Here is a 17,689-nt window from a genome sequence, read left to right on the forward strand (position 1 = left end):
GCAAGCCGAAAGGGACAAAACTACTAAACCGCCCACCCACCAGTCGGCTTTCTAACCAGCACTCGTCACTCAAAAAAGGGAACTCAAATGCTAAGTGGCGACCGTCAGTGACTGGCTGATTCTTGGCTAGCTACTGTACAGAGGTAAGTTACATAAATCAAAGCTTTTAATAACATTTGGTAGGATTTTCAGCGTTGAAATAAATGCTAACAGTCTCTGCAAACGAGTGATTTTTTTTACGTAAGCTGCTTAGCTAACTTTAGCCAGCTCCTAGCTGTTAGTTCCGCCGCTTTGGAAAAGCGCCTAACATTTGTGTGAACAGTGTTCTCGTTGTAGCCTGGGGAGATTTCAAACCGTTTTAATACTCGCAGCATGGCTTAAACCCTCAGTAACCTTAGGTCGTTTTCAGATAAACCTGAGCTACAAGGTGTGCCGTGCTGGCTGCTAACGTTATACAAGAAATGCAAATGGACATTCTCGGTTTCTGGGTTTACAGCATTGTTTTAGGGTTTTGTGTTTTGTTTTGGGGGGTTTTTTTTGGGGGGGGGGGGAGATGTCCGCTTTAGTGGTTACTGTAGTCTGCATGACATGCAAGGTAAATATCTAAAGAGCTCAGTGGAGGAGGGACTTCTCCTGAAGTTGGTTATTGTTTGCTATTCGTAGCAGCCACGAACTAACTGTTCATGCAGATGCCATTCCTCGTTAACCAAACATAGTCAAGGCTAGTAATATGACACGAGTTCTGCTGGAAATGCAGTGCAGCTCTGCTTATCTGAAAAGACAGGCCCCTTAGGCGGCTATGTATAGATTCAGTATTATCATCTTGACACCTTGATATACTTCCTCCTGTGCAGTAATGCCAGAAAACACTCCAACTTAACACCAAGCTCACTTCTCTTCTTGTGTTCTGGGGGAAAGCTAAAGTTAAACTAGAGCTAATAACACAAAACACTGCAGCTCATGTTCACTCACATCTCTGTACAGTTAAAAAAAGAAAAAGAAAGAAAAGAGAAGAAATATTGAGCACATACCATGGACATGAAAAGAAGAGAATTTGATGAATGCACATTGCTGAGAAGTTGTTGTGATTTCTTTTTTTTTTTCCTCTTCCGTACTGTGTTGCACTTTAATTACTCGTAAAGCTCTTTGGCATTTCAGTCTGCTCACCCACACAAATTCCAGATAGACCAAACATTTCCTTGTACTGTAGCTGTGATTAAAACTGCACTAAAACATTGTGGTTTTCCAACTCATGGCTCAGCAGTAAAGCACGGACATTAAACAAGTTGGTGCATGGTTTGAGGAGATTTTTTTTTTAATGTATAGATATATATATATATTTTGTCACATGATGAAGGTAAACATTGGGATCTATTGATGGTGCCTGCTTTAATTGCCTGCTGGGTGCTTGTCCATATATAAATCAAACATGCTCAAACTAAAAGCTGTAGATACACTTCCAGGTTATTGTTAATGTTACAAAGCAGGCTCAGCCGGAGTGGTGACATTTCAGTGTTTGTCACAGAGCAAAAAATATACAGTAAGGAGTCTGTGGTGCACTCTGCTCGGATTTGCATAGTCTCTGTATTTCCCCACAGACTTCTCTCTGTCTCTCCCTCTCCCCACCATTGCTCTCTCCTCCCCTTTCTGTTTCTTCCTCCTTTGCTGTCATTTAGTCTCTCCGTTGTATACAGCCTCTTTCCAATGTGCTGTGGCTCTGTTGGCTTAAACATACGTATAAAAAAAGGGGGGGGGGGGGGGCAGCAGCATTGTTTTTTTATGCTTAGCTTCTTTTGTTTTTGCATTTTAGGTCATCTGGACTTTGATCACAATGGGGGTGAAAGACCGCCCTCAGTGTTATTTTGATGTGGAGCTCAACCGGGAGCCAAGTAAGGGAAATCCTTATCAATTTACAGGTGGAGGGAATAGTTAGTTAGAGCCTACCTTAACTTCCATACTTTGAACTGATATGTAAAAAAAGGATTTTTAAATTAATGTTATGTATAGATTTTGTTTTTGGTGTTAAATTTTCATTGATATTCATTTACAAAATGAAAGTGGCTCACTCAGTGGTGAATAAACTTGGTAGACTGGTTTAGCGTCAGCTGTATCTGTGCTGAGAGCTTATATTTCTATATAACCCCTGATAGCTGCTGAGAATGGAAATATTGACCAGACTGTTTTAGTGACTTTATCCTGAAAGATGTAGCTGATGCTCTTCTTCCACAGCTGTCCCTCACATAGTATCAGACTTGCCATTAGCTACAGTTTCTGTAATAGAAACTTGTAGCTTGTAATAGAAAATGTAGCTGTGAACTATTAAAGATTGTTTTCGGTTGTTTACATGTTGTTGTTGTTCATATGTGATTTATTTTGACTTTGTTTAAAGATGATACTTTTAGTGACTCTTCTTTCCCCCTTATGTGTCTTGTAGTTGGGCGTATAGTCTTTCAGCTTTTTTCGGATATTTGTCCCAAGACCAGCAAAAACTTCCTCTGTTTGTGCACTGGTGAGTAATCCTCATTCAGAGATATCTTCCAGTCAAATGTCATGATTTTACAGCATTTTGTTAATCGCATATTTGAGTAATTCTGCTTAAAAATGTGATTCAACATGGCAAAAACCAGACTAAATTGCAAGATTTTCACTACTTTTACTCTAAAATTTCAAAACTACTTGATTAACATGGAAAAACAGATTTCATTTATGTAGCTTTCTTTTCTTTTTTAAATTCATTTTTATCAAATGTCAAATTGTCCCCAGTGGTTTCATAACGATGCAGGTAAATAGTGAATTGTAGCAGGTTTATAAATCGCCAAATAAATAATCCACTTTGTTGACAAAAGGTTGTTTATCGATCAAAGTCTGCACAGCATTATCACCACAGGCTAAAGACTGAAGAGTCGGCAGGATCGCTGATGTGGGAATTATTGTCCAGCGGTAGTAGTGCGTCGGCAATCGTTGGTAGTCCGTTGATCCACCTGCACAGATTTTCCATTGTCAGATAGGGGCAGTGTCAAAAATCTCTGGGGTACTCCAAAGCTGCAGAGAATAGTGATGGCACTATTGCCATTGCCATTCATGGCAGATTGCACAGTGTTTTAGTTTCATTTAGTTTCATTTCTGCAACTCTGAGTTGAAGACACGTATGAAGTGTATGATAGTCAGTTTTTAATTGCAGTTTTAATGATATATCCATACACAAGCTCATAGATTGACACACTACACATGGAGGGAAGCTACGGCAGTTTGAAAAGATTAGACTTTCTTGAATAAACACACACGGCAATGTCTTTGCTTCCAGTTTTGACTTCTTTCCTTTATCAGCGCTGACGTGGCGACACATAACCTTCAGGAGAATACTGCACACGCTACCTGCGCTTTAACAGTGAGCATAAACAGAAGTGGCTCTGTGACAGTGATAACATCAGTGTGCAAAGCGACTAACGTAGGGGTTATACCGGGATCATTGTAACTAAAAGCTGAAGTGAGGGGAACACAAAGTTAAAAACAACAAAACTCATTTACTGCACCACACCAGTCCGTAGTTTTCACGCTGTATCTTTTCATCTGTGATGGATTTTTGGGGGGTGGGGTTTTGTGCTTCACTTCCTGTTGAACTTTGAAGGAATTTACAGAAACATATTTGCAGTGGTTTAAACCTCTTTCCAAAGGCTCGTCTGCTTGTACAAATGACCATAAATAAAGTGTTAAAGGGGCAAATTTCCCTCGCTGACTGATTGGGTCACAGCTTTAGAGAAGAGGTTTTCTCTCACAGTCGAGAGGTTTGCTGAAGTTTAAGCATCAGAAACTGTTCAATAAAATAAAATTTTCTGACAGAATTTTGAGAGATAACGTCCTGTGATGTGCTGCATCACAGATGTTGTCAACCTCATCTGTTTGGCCTCACAGAAGTGCAACTTAACAAGGTTTATCCAAGCACTGCAATACAATAGCAATGAGAACGTTATTAAATAAGTGAAATAAAATGACAATAACGTAATAAAAAACATATACCATTTTATGACTTATGTTGTGGCTGCTCTGTTTCCCTAGATATTTCATCCCACAGAGCAGTGTAGTGTACTGTAGAGGCAGTGGTTTGCCTAGAGAAAGTCATAAATCTGCAGACACATTGCCGAGCAATCCCCCCGTCTCATTTTTCACCCTACCTGGCCAACGGGAATGCGATGGCAGCAAAGGCAGACATGGGAAAAGGCTCGTTAGTCTGTTCCTGAACCAACACATGCACAGACAGCACACCAGTGAAGCAGTAATACACACCCGCATTCAGCTGGTGCAGTTTGCTGACTTTCTCAAAGTTTCTAATGTGTCCTTTTAGAATTGGATCAGCTCACTCCAAAGGAAACCAAACCCCTGGAACAGTGCCGAAGCCAAAGAAGTAAAATACTAAACCCTTAGCTTAGCTTTTCAATAGGACACACAGCCTCTTTCTGCTGAAAGCCACCTTCAACACATCACCACATCTAATTAAATCCTGCCTTCACGTCATTTCACCCCAGGAGTAAGGGGACTCTGGAGGGTAATAGCTTTGGGCCAGTATTGTGTCCCCGGTTAGTATTGGTCCAGTGGAAGATTTATTAATGAATTTGGCAGTCCTCCAAGGGAGTACCAGCAGGATGCCAGACTAAAGGCATATAGCTTACTGAAAGCCACCACCCAAATGTGGTTTTCATTCCTTTGTGGCAATATTAAAAGCCTTTGTTTCTTAAACCCATCTAGTAAACACAGAAGCACTTTGTGTATTAGCAGGTTGAGTGTTTTTGTTTTTTGGCGAGAGCTCAGTTAACATGCATGTCATTGCAGGTGAAAGGGGAACTGGGAAAGTCACAAGGAAAAAGCTGTGCTACAAAGGCTCCACGTTTCACCGAGTTGTAAAAAACTTTATGATTCAGGGAGGCGACTTTACTGAAGGTAATGTTATAATCCCCTGTTTACCTAAGAACGTGTTCACAGTGCTCCACCTTTTTCTAATTTGCTAGTTTGTTCGTTTCAGTCCAAAATCTAATGAAAGCCAACAGAGCGTAACACAGCTTATGTGAGCGGGGCGAAAAAACCTCTCGTTTGGGTTGTTTTAAAGATGGATTAAATGCTCTCCAGGTGGGAAATGTTTTTCAATAATAACATTAATTACAGGCCAAATTAAAATGGATAAAAACTGATCAAAGCTGTTAATCTCATCAAAGTGCCAACATACCGTAAACATGCTCCGCGGCTTTGTTGTGGGTGTTCATGGCAGGAATCCAGGAGACTACAGTTTCGTGAACATGGCACTTCAAAAATGAGCCCAATAAACATGAATCACTGATGCCTTTGCTGATGAGGCAGCATCTTTTTCAGCGGCTACACACAATTACACTGCTGCAATATAAAGAAGCTGCTGTGAATTTATTTGACTTTATTAATCTTTGCAGGAAATGGAAGAGGAGGGGAATCCATATATGGAGGCTACTTTGAAGGTATTTGGAATATCAAGTTATCTAATAATCTAATAATAGTGATGCATATCTGTACTAAAAAAAAACAAAAACAAAGCATGCATATAAAGTTGCATAGATGGTTAATGGGTTTTTGTGTGCGAATTGTCCTATGTTTGACTGCGCTGACCTTCACTTTTCCATTGTGTAGTTCTTCTATGTAGTAACAGCAGTAGGCTTTATCAAATCAACATGGAGAGTAGGCATTCTCTTTACTGAAAGCTACAATCTTCCTGCCTAAAATTTTCAACATATTCTCTTATTTATAGAGTGGTCTTTTGCATAATGAAAAGGTAAGAGATGTACACAGCTCCGTAACACCATGCCAACATCGTCCCCACCACCTTCCTCAGTCAGTGAAAGCAGTGCAAATGCTCGCAGCGTCACAGATTCACATTTGTACTGAAAGGTCCCCCCCGCACAGATTAGGGTTTTTATGTAAAATAGGTGGAACTAGCAGGACATGGAGCCAGAACCAGACGGGTGGTTTTGCTCATTAGTAAGAAGATATTCCACTTTTATATCATCTCTTTGTTAAAACTGTACATTACGGGGACTATTTTGTTTTTGCAAAGCACTCATTAATCTCCAGCTTTGAAAAACCCCTTGAAACTTAAAGTGATCCAACAGCGTCGTACCGCCTTATGTTACTGTTACAGCCGTAACTGCTTTTTCTAAGCAGGGCCCTCAAAGTAAGCACTGTCAGTGATGGTGCTTACTTTTGAGATGGACCAGACCCTCGTTGAGAATCTCCTAAATCAGTGGTTTGGACATTTTTCTCTAACCTTTAGAAACAAAGCTTATGTCACCCTGCTAAACCCGCGGGTGAACTCCAGAGCAATATGTAAACCAGACTTCTAAACACAACTTGCAAAGTTCATTCCTGGTAGCTGTGCAAGCAAAAGATAATGGTTCCTTTTATAAATTAGACTGAGTGTGTTTTCTGGAACTCCTACAGCGGATTAACCTTCGAATATATCAGAATGCAGCTCTGACTTGAAGACTGTGATGTAAGGTTGACTTTGAGAAATGCACGTAACATATTGCACACATCAGCAAGCAGATCTGCTTGTAGCTATGATGTGAACAGAAACCAGTGTTGTACCTTTTCATCTGAAAAGTGCAAGTTGTTGAAAGTCATTACTGGTTTGGTACTTTATAAAAAGACTGCAGTAATATTTGGCCCGACAGAAACTTTTTGTTAGAGCTGACTTTATGGAAGGATAGGTTGGTGAGACAGCGAAAAGCTTTAATGAATTAATAAACCTTTTTGTTTTTTTTAAATGATTATTTTTATTAACACTTGCATTCTCTGCATCTGCCCCCGACAGATGAGAACTTCACTCTCAAACACGACAGAGCCTTCCTGCTGTCGATGGCCAATCGTGGGAAGGACACCAACGGCTCACAGTTTTTTATGTGAGTAACTTTTAAATTAAAACATTGCTTTTAAAAACTTACCCCCCAACCACCACTATTTTACTGTCATTCTTAAGTAAGTTTCTTATTAGTTTTTGCTTTCTATCCCTTTTTTTTTTTTTCCTGTTTTGAGATTTTAGAGTAGAATTTGTCATTAAGTGTGACCATCAGCAGTCCCTTCTTCTGTGTGCAGTTAGTTTCAAAGTGCAGAGAAACATTGGATTCATTCTTTTTCACCTACAATTGTTACATTTTTTCTCTTGCCGTTTTTGTGTAAAATTTACAGAAACTCTAGCATCCTGCTCTTCCAAGGTAATGTGTCTCAAAGGCTGTGTTTCTCTCTCTCCTGACTGTATTTATCATTGAGTAGTTTGTCTTTGCAATTGTTGGACTTGCTTAAATATTTGACAAATGGCTTGAGGTGACTCAAAATGTTATTTTGGCTTCCGTTGTCACAAAAGCAGGTTCTGAACATACGATTGACATTTTCCTCCATGATTACAAATTCTCGAAGGAGGAAATGTAGATATGTAGTCTTTGTACAAATTGATTTTTATAACAGGAAAAAATGATAATGTAATTTACCACACTCTGCTGTTGAGTGTTTTCATAATTGAGTTGCAATCAGATGTCATTAAAGAAAGGTTTGTTGCACAATTCCTTTTGAGATTTTCCCTGTGGTACAGTAGCATCCCCGCTTTGATTGAGGTATTTGTTTATTGTCATTCTTTTCTCTTTTTTCCCACTTTCATGGCCCGGCTTCCACCTTTGGTTGACTCCCCACCTCACTTACTGCTGGATTATCCATAATCAGCACAACTAAGATGGCACCTCATCTTGATGGGTAGGTACATCTGATATATTATTTCACATTGTAATTCTATATAGAAATCTGAAAATGAGACTTTCAGTGTATTGATATGAAACTTTTTGTGAAAAAAAAAATCCCAACAACTATCGTTAGGTTTCTATGTTACTAAACTGATTATAGCATGTTTGGCATTAGTCACACAGGCTGGCAATCACTCAGCAAGCACCTGTTGCTAAGGAAAGATGTGTATTCCTTGACCGGTTGCTGAATATTTGCTGGCTATCACTAAGTGAAATGGGTTGCAAATAGGTTGGTTCACCAAAAAACCTCCTGGTGGTTCCTTTGGTCTTTAGCAGATTGCCTCGGTCACTCGTAGTTTCCATGGAAGACGCTGTGCAAACAACGTAAATGGACAATTTTACCGAGCATCAGGAAGCAACCTCCAGCAACCACTTGCAGTTGCTAGCTGTTACGCAGGCCTGTGTGAGTGGGATTTTAATAGATTAGAACCCTTTTGGTAGTTTTCAAACTTTAGCTCAATGTACTGTGCTAATGTAGGATATTCTGTCATAGGAAGTTGATTGAGGCAAAACCTAAATGCTCTCCAGGACTTAAAACTAACATAATAGTACATTTAATGTTGCTTTTAGTTTCAAGTCTGTCTTGCGTCTATGCAGAGTCCACGTCGTCTTTGGTCTGGTCATCTCTGGATTTGAAGTGATAAAGAAGATTGAGGGGCTGAAGACTGATTCTGCCAGCAGACCGTACGCTGACGTGAGAGTGATCGACTGTGGTCAGCTGATCACCAAGTCTGCAAACGATGGTACGTTCAGTAACCTTCTTAATTGTTAGGATTAGCTTTGTTGTATTTATTCAGTTATTTTTGATAAGTAAATCTGATGAAAAGGTCCCGTGCATCCTGGGTACTGTAGTTTTTGGAGAATTGTATCCAATTTTTTTTTCTTTGAGAAGATACTATTAGACAATACCCTTAGAATACAGACCCACTGTATGAAATCTTTGGGTTTGTTTAGATTAGATGTGTTGCCACTCAGCCAGTGTAGTGTGACTGTAAGTTTTGTTATAATACAAAAGCTTTAATAGAATATCTGTAGTGAAAGTTACACATTTTATGCTCATTTGTTTTTGTTTCCCGTGAGGGATAACGTGTGTTGCCTGTGATTATAACTGGCTCATATTTCATGCTGGTGTTCATTTTGTTAGCGTTTGGATGCCAGCGTCTCCCCCCGCCACTGGCATTAACACAGGGCGTGTAACTGGATCTTCTGTTTAATGAGGATCAGCGAGGTGATCTCTGTGGAGTTCAGTTGGCTTCAGCCCACCTGACTCTGCCAGGGCTGCTTTCATTGCCTTGAACATACCAGGAAAGAACAGACAAAGCTTTTCTTGTACTTGTACCATCATGAAAATGACTCCTGGCGTCTGAGCTTTCTCTCTTCTTTTACTAACTATACGAGTCAAGTATTCTTCAGAATTAGCACATTTTAATTTATTTCCACACGTTCTGTTGTATTTCTTCCTGCAGTGCTAGAAGGCAAGCGGAAAAGAACTTCCCATTCTGCTGACTCGTCCCTGAGCTCCCATGACTCGTTCTCCCAGTTCTCCTCAGTGGAGTCTGAAAGTGAACTTGATAAAAAGCACAGGCGTTACAAGCAAAAGAGACATTCGAAAAGTAAACGGCCTAAAAAGAAAAGGAGACTGTCAAGGAAGGACAAAGATGCAGATAGTCTGCCTTCCAAGCAAAGGTGATTTTTATTTATTTTATTGTGCAAGTTCTTGTTCATGATCACATTATAACGTTCTTTAATAAATACTTACACATATCTTGTGTGTTGTCAGTTTTCACCAATTGACTGTATAGACTTCAGTACTGACATCTGTAGGAGCTTTTTGTTGTTTTCTTAATAAAAATATAACTGCTGTCACAGCCCTGTGGGAAGAGAGCTACGGGAGGGAGAGAACGAGGTGGAAGAAGAGAGGGAGCTGGGTGGGAAGAGAGAGAAGCCCGTTGTTCGGCCAGAGGAAATACCACCTGTGCCAGAAAACCGCTTCCTGCTGCGACGGGACATGCCATCTCAGGAAGATAAAGCAGAAATGTCAGTTCAAAGTTGTTCTTCATTTATATACTTTTTTTTTTTTTAATGAGCAACCAAAACACTAATCTAAGTAAACACAGCAAGTGCTGCAATTTGATTTCAATTTCAAATTAATTTTCAGAGATGAAAAAGAAGAAGCAACTCTTCCAGCTGACCCGAAACCAGCTGTGTCCAAGTCTGGACGGAAGATCAGAGGCAGGGGAACGATAGTAAGCTCACCTCAACTAAGATCAGAGATTGCTAACATAATGTATATGCAATTATTCAAATTTTTGGATTTCTTTTTGAGTCACAGGAGTGAATTTTGTAAAACCTGTTTATCTAGTCTAACTCTTATGCAGAATTAGTTTTAATGAATTGTTTGCAAATGCACAGTTTTTACTTTTTTTGTCTTTCGCAGCGGTATCACACTCCTACGAGGTCTAAATCACGCTCTGCATCTGTAGAGGAGCGTGGAAGCAGTGAAACTCCGCCGCACTGGAAAGAAGAAATGAAGAGAACCAAAATTTATCAACCCCCAAGCATCGAGCGGTGGAGCAAAGGAGACAAGTATGACCAAGTGTTTTCCTTCCTCACTTTAAACACTAGTTTTCTAGTTTTCTATTTGCTTTCATGCGTCTTTTGGCTTAACAGATTGAATGACCATTCCTCAAGCAGATGGGACAACAGAAGCGACTCTGCGTGGTCCCAGTCTGCAGAGCACTCCTCAGACCGCAGCTCGGAGAGGTCCAGCCAGCGCTGCCAACAGAAGAAGGCGAAGAAGAAATCTAAACACAAGAAAAAGGCCAAAAAGCGGAAACATAACAAGAAGAAGAGTTCCAAGAGCAAACATCAAAACCAGTCAGATGGAGAAAGGTCTGTGTCTTCAGAGAAAGGGTTCAGGAAATCTCGTTCGCTAACTCGTTCTTCTTCGAGTCAACACCACTCATCAAACAGAAGGAGACGCCGATCCTCGGGGTCATACGGAGATTCCCGATCCTACTCTAAGTCATACACATCCAGTCGATCCAGATCTCAAGGAAGGTCCCTGTCTTACTCAAGATCTAGAAGCCGGTCTGGATCTAGAGGGCGATCTTTCTCTAGATCTAGGTCTTGGTCCCATTCTCACTCCCGGTCTAAATCAAGGTACAGATCCAGATCGAGATCTTTGACGCCACCCAGAAAAGGAGTTTTTCCAGATCTCCGAGAAAGAAAAAAACAAGCAAACCAGACGCCATGATCCCTGTGAGTGAGAAGCTTCAAGAGAGCAAAGTCGCACCTGTCCCCAGACTGCCAGCTGTCCCGGCTCCTGAAAGTGTCCCTGTGATCCCATTGAGCGACAGTCCACCTCCCTCTCGCTGGAAACCGGGTCAGAAACCATGGAAACCCTCCTACATCCATATTCAGGAAATTAAAGCTAAAGTAGCTCCCAGCAACATTTCCTCCACTGGGCAAGCAGTCGATGGCGCAGCAGATAAAGCTCAGACTTCAGCTACGCCAAAGTCTCTGCCAGGTGACTCTGAAGACAACACAGCACAAAAACCTTCACGGCGCTCACGCAGCAGCTCATCCAGGAGTAAATCTTACAGCCGTTCTTATAGTCGCTCACGGAGTCGGAGTTACAGTAGGTCCAGGTCCAGGTCCAGGTCCGCTCACCGGCACAAGAGCAGGTCATCGTCCTACAGCAGATCAGAGTCTGAAAAGTCCCCAAAAACAAGTAACGCAAAGAAGGAGTCACTAGACAAGGAGTGGAAGGAGTACTACAGTTCTCTGAGCAGAGTAAAGAATTTGGATAAGTTAATTTCAGTAAGCCTTAGTCAAGATGGTCACTCAGGATCGGAGAACAGGACAGACAGTGAGCGCAGCACTGGTGTCATTGGCTCTGTGGAGAAAATAAAAGACAAGGGAAGCTCAGAGGATCTGGAGACGAAGCATTGCAGTTCAGTGCCAGCAGAGACTTTTAATAACAGGTCTGAATGGGACAGTGACAGTGATAAGGTGAGCCAGAGCAACAGCGCTATCCCATTGAAAATGCAGATAAGGGTGGCTCAGTATGCCGAGTCTCTGGAAAAGAAGTTATCTTCTATCTCTGGATGGAATTCAGAAAGTGACTCTGAAAATTTAACAGCCAGGACATTAGCTATTTCTGAAAAAGAGGAAGGGGAAGCTAGTTCAGAATCGGATTATGAGATTTCCAGAAAAACATCTGATGGAGGGAATGCTCTGGCAGCTTCTGGTCAGTCAGAGGAAAGCCCAGAGAAAGCAGCAGAGCCAGAGAAGCACAAGAGCAAGAAGAAAGCTAAACGTAAGCATAAACATAAGAGGAGAAGTGAGAATAAAGGCGGTTCCCACCACAGTAAGGACAAGGCCAAGAAAACTAAGCGAAAACATCAGAAGCTGAAAGAGACTTTTCACTGGCAACCACCTTTAGAGTTTGAAGAGGAGGAAGAAGAAGACGAATCCAAAAGGGAAAGACATAGTCCTGGAAGAGTTGTTAAAAAAAGTGCTGACGTTAATAACCTCAATGCAAAGGACCAAACTGCAAGCTGTAATCTTACTAAAGAAGAAGAAAGGGGGCAACAGAGGACAAAAGAAGGTATCAACAAAAATGCAAAACACACTGAACCTCATCTAGAGTCATCCAACAGGAATAGCGCCGGCGATTCTCACTGGCCAAGTGTCCAGGAGCCGGAGACATTAGATGACATGGACATTTGTTACTCCGGAGCATGATGCTGAAATTGTTGAACCTTCAGTCCCATGTCCATCCTCACAACAGCCGTTTCCTAAAATGACCCTAAAATCTACCTCAAATTTCTTTTGAAGATGGAAAACAATGACACTGCTTTATCTCATAGCAAAGCACAGCCTGCTGTTAGTTCCACAACAACAGCTGGCGGATCGCAAGACAAAGGAACCGCTGGCAAGCCTGCTGCCACTGTAATCAATTTAAAATGGAGGCCACTGAAGGAACGTCAGCTGTACAGACTGTGAATGCTCCCCCTGTCACTGTGAAAAATGTCCAGGCTCAAGAGAACCAGACCGGCAACATGCAGGGAGTGAGAATGGAGATAAAAAGCAAAAGCCGGGTCCGACCGGGATCTCTGTTCGATGAGGTCCGTAAGATCCGCGCGGCTCAACCAGAGGCCGAGAAACCAGGAGAGCTCCAGTGAAGAGAGATCCCCCTCTGTGGGAAATGCAAAGGAACGTCACGCACACGATCTCCAAAGACGTCCAGGTCCTTGTCTAGAAAGTCCCGCTCTGTTTCCAGTCACCGGTCACGCTCCCGGGGGTGGTCCCACTCCTACAGCAGGTCCAGGAGTAGATCCCGCAGCTCCAGCTATTCCTCCAGGTAAGTGAGAATAAAGCATTTACAGACGCCACCTTTGAATCCTAATAAATTGTTTGATGTGAGTAGGAATGGTAATCAAGAACCGTTTTTTTGTAGAAAACTGATTCCCAGTAGTCCAATTATTAGTCTGGCTGCTTATCGATCAATCTTGCACTCACGCTACAATCAGCTGACTTTAATTCACGTGACAGAGGAAAATACCAACTTAGTCTAGAGCGTGGTTATGTACGAGATCAATGGTAAAGTGGAAAACTGCATCCAGGACAGAAACAACCGTATTATGCTGCTAACACAACTTCAGTTCTTTGCAAACAGCATAACAAACAGTATAGTATAATTATTAATTACTTGTCCCAGTAGTAATTAAGTAACATGCTGCATGACTTTTAAGAAAAGTGTTGCGTGTAACAATGACTTTTTTGAGTAACGACTCTAACACTCATCACAACAAAGAGGGGAAATCTCAACATGCACAAACATTTGACCCACAGCATGTATTTATTTAGATGAATGTAATTTCTTTACTGCTGTTTAACAATGGCATTGACTCTCAAAACTGATCCAGTGAGAACCCAATAACAATTGATAAGAGAATCGAATGGATAAGTGATGCTGATAATGGAATCGCTAAATTCTTTTCAATTTCCATCCCTGAATGTGAGTGAGATGTAAGTTACAGCATCGTTGCTCTTTTAGGAGCCGTAGCCGGAGTTGGAGGAGACGTGGGAGAGGACGATCTCGCTCTCGCAGCACCATGTACCGCAGTTACAGGAGTCACAGGTACACTATGAAACACTCATGGGAAAAGTGCAAGATCTGATAGGGATTATTCTGTAGTTGGCATTTTAGATTTCTGTGTAGATTCCTAAGAAGAAAACTCAAAAATGTCTTTATAAATGTGCCCACAATGTTTTAACAGTTACTAACCTATGATGTTGAAGTTAAACCTCTGATTTTTGGTGTTTTCCGTTGTTCCCGTCAGCCGGACGTACAGTAGAAGTCATTCCAGAAGCCGCTCATATATTCGCCGGAGAAGATCCAGGTGTGTGATGACACTTAAGTCACATTTAGAAATGTGGAATTGTTCATAGAAACGCAATGAAGTATGTTGAGCTTAAAAAATGGCAATATAATTGTAACTGAGAACACGCATAGAAACGATGCGTATAAGTTTGTAAGAGATCAGTTGATTTTTTTTTTACAGCCCTCATATTTGGCCAAAATATCGCCTGAGGTTGTGAATATTTTCTGCTTCGTCTTATTAAGCAGCAGGTTTACCAGCAGGACTGTTGGTCAAACAAAGAAACGTTTAGACTTTTGATAAATAGTATAGATATTTCAAAACCTAAAAGCATGTGCAGATCCATCAGTATTTTCAATAACATTTAATGTGGCACCAGAGAAGATGATTGCTTGAAACTGGAAAAACAAAACTCGGTACAGTCAGATTGATGGGATTGTTGTAATGATCAGACATTAGACCAAAAACAGGATCCATATGTCTTAAGATGGACACAAAACTTTGAGCTGAAGGTCTTTAAACAGGGCTTGAAAGGTTTTAAAGTAGGGCTGTGCGATATGACCAAAATCTCATATCCCGATATAAGACATCTATCGTCCCGATAACGATATAAATCACAAAATCTTCTGTCAATTCTGTGAATCTCGGGCAGCTCGACTTGCGTGAAGTGTTTCCAGCTGCGCCTCATGATGCTGGAGTCGAGTGTTTTAACTGACACGTGAAACTATATATTTTTAGACATAAGTTGTAACGGCCGCCGTTTTCTTTGTGAGTATTTATTACACGGCGTGCTGCGGGGAAAAGCCTGTTGTAACGTTTGAGTCTAAGGTTTATTTTTTAGCACCTGACGGCTCTTTTTTGCTTCTCATCCGTAAATATTCTGCATACTCTTTCACGTGATTCAGTTTATTTTGAAAAGTCTCAACAGGATCTTGAGCTTTATTGTGAAAGGTTTATGTGGAAAATAAACAAGCAGACACACAATGCTGTTACCGTCGTTGTTGCTAACCACAACGCATAAAAACAGGCACTTGTCCGTCCGTAGTGTGGTTATATAAAATATAAGAGAAAGAGAGAACTTTCGGAAAGTAATATAGCCACTACAGTGACCATCAAAACGATGAAAAAATATTGGCGTAAACAGTTTATTTTGTGACACCACGAAACAAACGATAGCATAAAATGAAACGATTGACGTTTTTATATCGTCATCCGATATATATCATTATATCGAACAGCCCTATTTTGCAGGGTAGTAAAATTAATACTGAAAAGTCTGCTGTTGGCACTAAATGTCACCTTTTAAAATACAATGTGTCAAAGAGAATCATCAGAGTTAAAAATATATTATATTTTATAGTAATGGACATAAAATCTTGAAGTAAATGGCTTAATATAAAATTTTACACACAAAATTTAAAATATCCACAAGTGCTCAATGTTAACACACGTCATATATCCATACGATAGTCAAACTAGTCCAGTACTTTTCCGAGCACATCTGGAGCCACTGCTGTTGTTACGTATCAGAAACCACATGAAACTCACCAATCCGCTCTTTCTAACAGTACATTCTAACAGCCGATTCCCTGACACATTGTGTTCCCTTATACCATTGTTGAGCTTGTTTTTCACGGATTACAACTATTAAAATATTTAAATTCTCAGTGATGTTGTCCTTGTTTGCTCATATCTATTATTTTTGGACTGCATGTCCTTTTAAAATGATAAGTAACCCACTTTTTGCTGCTTAAAAATAGTTAAAGTTAAGCTTATGAAGCCCTGATAATTACTTTTTGAGCTGTATTTGTAACCATGTCAGAAATGGGTCTTAAAGCTTTACATGTCATCGCTGAATTCGGTGTCATTCTGTTACTGTTCCCAAAATAATATCTGTGTTGTCACCTGGCTGGATGTTAATGCAGGTCAGACTCCTATGACAGCTATTCCAGTCGGAGTCGGAGTGTGAGCAGGAGACGAGGGCGCAGGCGAAGTGACAGCTACAGGAGCTCAGACCGCCGCTCGCGGTAAGACTGAGTTCCCAGGTGAACTCTGACAGACACTAACGATGTGGCCGGTCTCACTTCAACCTTTTCGCCCTCTCAAATCTTTCTGTCCTGTTGAAAATCATTGTTTTTTCGCATGTGTTTTGGTGTCTTTAAGATAAAAGCAGCCAAAACACCCCACTAAATGTTCTCCACACGTCTGTGCATTGTAAACACCTCTGCAGTGCCTCAAAGGTGAAACGTTTTCTTTTGTCTGCAGGTCGTATGGCTCATCCAGTCGCAGTTCTTCTAGGCGCAGGAGCCACAGTCGCAGCAGTCGGTACAGCTGAGCTGCGCCTTAAGGCAGCCTGCTGGTTTACACCTGATGACAAGGATCAGAACCACAAAGTCTGGACACTGTCATATATTCAAAGATCAGCTCCTAAAGCTCTAAGAGGAAGAATTAAATCCAGTCTGATGGTCAGTTTAACATGGTTGTGTATGTCCACCTGGCACAAGCTGGCATTATAATTACTGAGGAAATGAATGTAAATTTATAAACCACTTTACAAGCTGATACAAAGGCCTCCTTTTTGGGGCTGTCACAACAAGTGGCTGAAAATCTGCCAACACAGTCCATCAAACAGAAAGTTTGAAAGTGAAATATGCTCTATACTTAATACTAATATTATGACAAATTTACTCTAAATAATTAAATAATTTTATATTCATGGATTGTGTTTTCTACTTCTTTTATACACTGAAGTTGTTACAGTATAAGAGTCTAATCGTCTCAGTCTTCATGTGTTTTTGAGGTTTTGCATTAAGCTTTGAAAGTTTTCCTAAAGTTATCACTGAATGGAATAATTTGTTTTTATAACTTTTTTTTCAGTGCTTTTAGTTTATTGTATCATGAATGTTCAAACTAAACTCAAAGTATGGTACCACAGATGTAGTTTTATTCAGTTCTAAATGTTTACATTTAATAAATACCAACACATCTTGAACTCTGGTCTGGTATTTTGTGTTTTTCTTTGCTTTCTCAGGATCTCTGAATTATTTGTACCTCAGCAATGGTGCCATCTACCTTCAGTTTATAGCTGTAGTGTGCTTAACTATGTGTGCTTAAGAGAACAAAACGGTAAGCCCCACCGTGAAGTCCTAACTGTGCCATATTCAGTCAAACGGATGATATGGATTCCAGTTTTCTTTCATTACAAATAGAGCAATGATTCCAATCATGTGTTACTTGTTCTAAGAACTGTCCATGAGCTACATGTTATGCTCAATAACCACTGTATTAGGTAGTGCTCCAGTTTGCCTTTAAGACTGCTAAATTCCTATAAACATTCCTCAGAGATTTGTCCATATTGACATGACATCATCACACAGTTGTCGGCTGCACATCCGGGATGAATCTCCCGTTTCACCACATCCCAAAGGTGCTCTATTGGATTGAGATCTGGTGACTGTGGAGGTCATTTGAGTACAGTGAACCCACTGTCAT

General features: G+C 40.7%; 1 protein-coding gene across 1 annotated transcript; it reads left to right on the plus strand.

Annotated features, from left to right (window-relative positions):
* Nucleotides 1-14: 14 nt before the first annotated feature.
* On the plus strand, nucleotides 15-17,062 carry nktr (natural killer cell triggering receptor). The gene is given in 23 exon segments (XM_085172006.1): nucleotides 15-143; nucleotides 1,811-1,889; nucleotides 2,435-2,509; nucleotides 4,828-4,935; nucleotides 5,436-5,480; nucleotides 6,830-6,917; nucleotides 7,732-7,761; nucleotides 8,406-8,551; nucleotides 9,275-9,494; nucleotides 9,678-9,845; nucleotides 9,967-10,054; nucleotides 10,246-10,394; nucleotides 10,479-11,002; nucleotides 11,005-12,542; nucleotides 12,544-12,639; nucleotides 12,642-12,789; nucleotides 12,792-12,949; nucleotides 12,951-13,011; nucleotides 13,014-13,176; nucleotides 13,873-13,956; nucleotides 14,159-14,218; nucleotides 16,123-16,224; nucleotides 16,463-17,062. Coding segments are annotated over 22 exon segments (4,179 nt in total). The 5' UTR covers nucleotides 15-143; nucleotides 1,811-1,831; the 3' UTR covers nucleotides 16,533-17,062.
* The last annotated feature ends 627 nt before the right edge of the window (nucleotides 17,063-17,689 follow it).

Source organism: Neolamprologus multifasciatus, chromosome 9, assembly GCF_963576455.1.
Source record: "Neolamprologus multifasciatus chromosome 9, fNeoMul1.2, whole genome shotgun sequence".
Taxonomy (NCBI): domain Eukaryota; kingdom Metazoa; phylum Chordata; class Actinopteri; order Cichliformes; family Cichlidae; genus Neolamprologus; species Neolamprologus multifasciatus.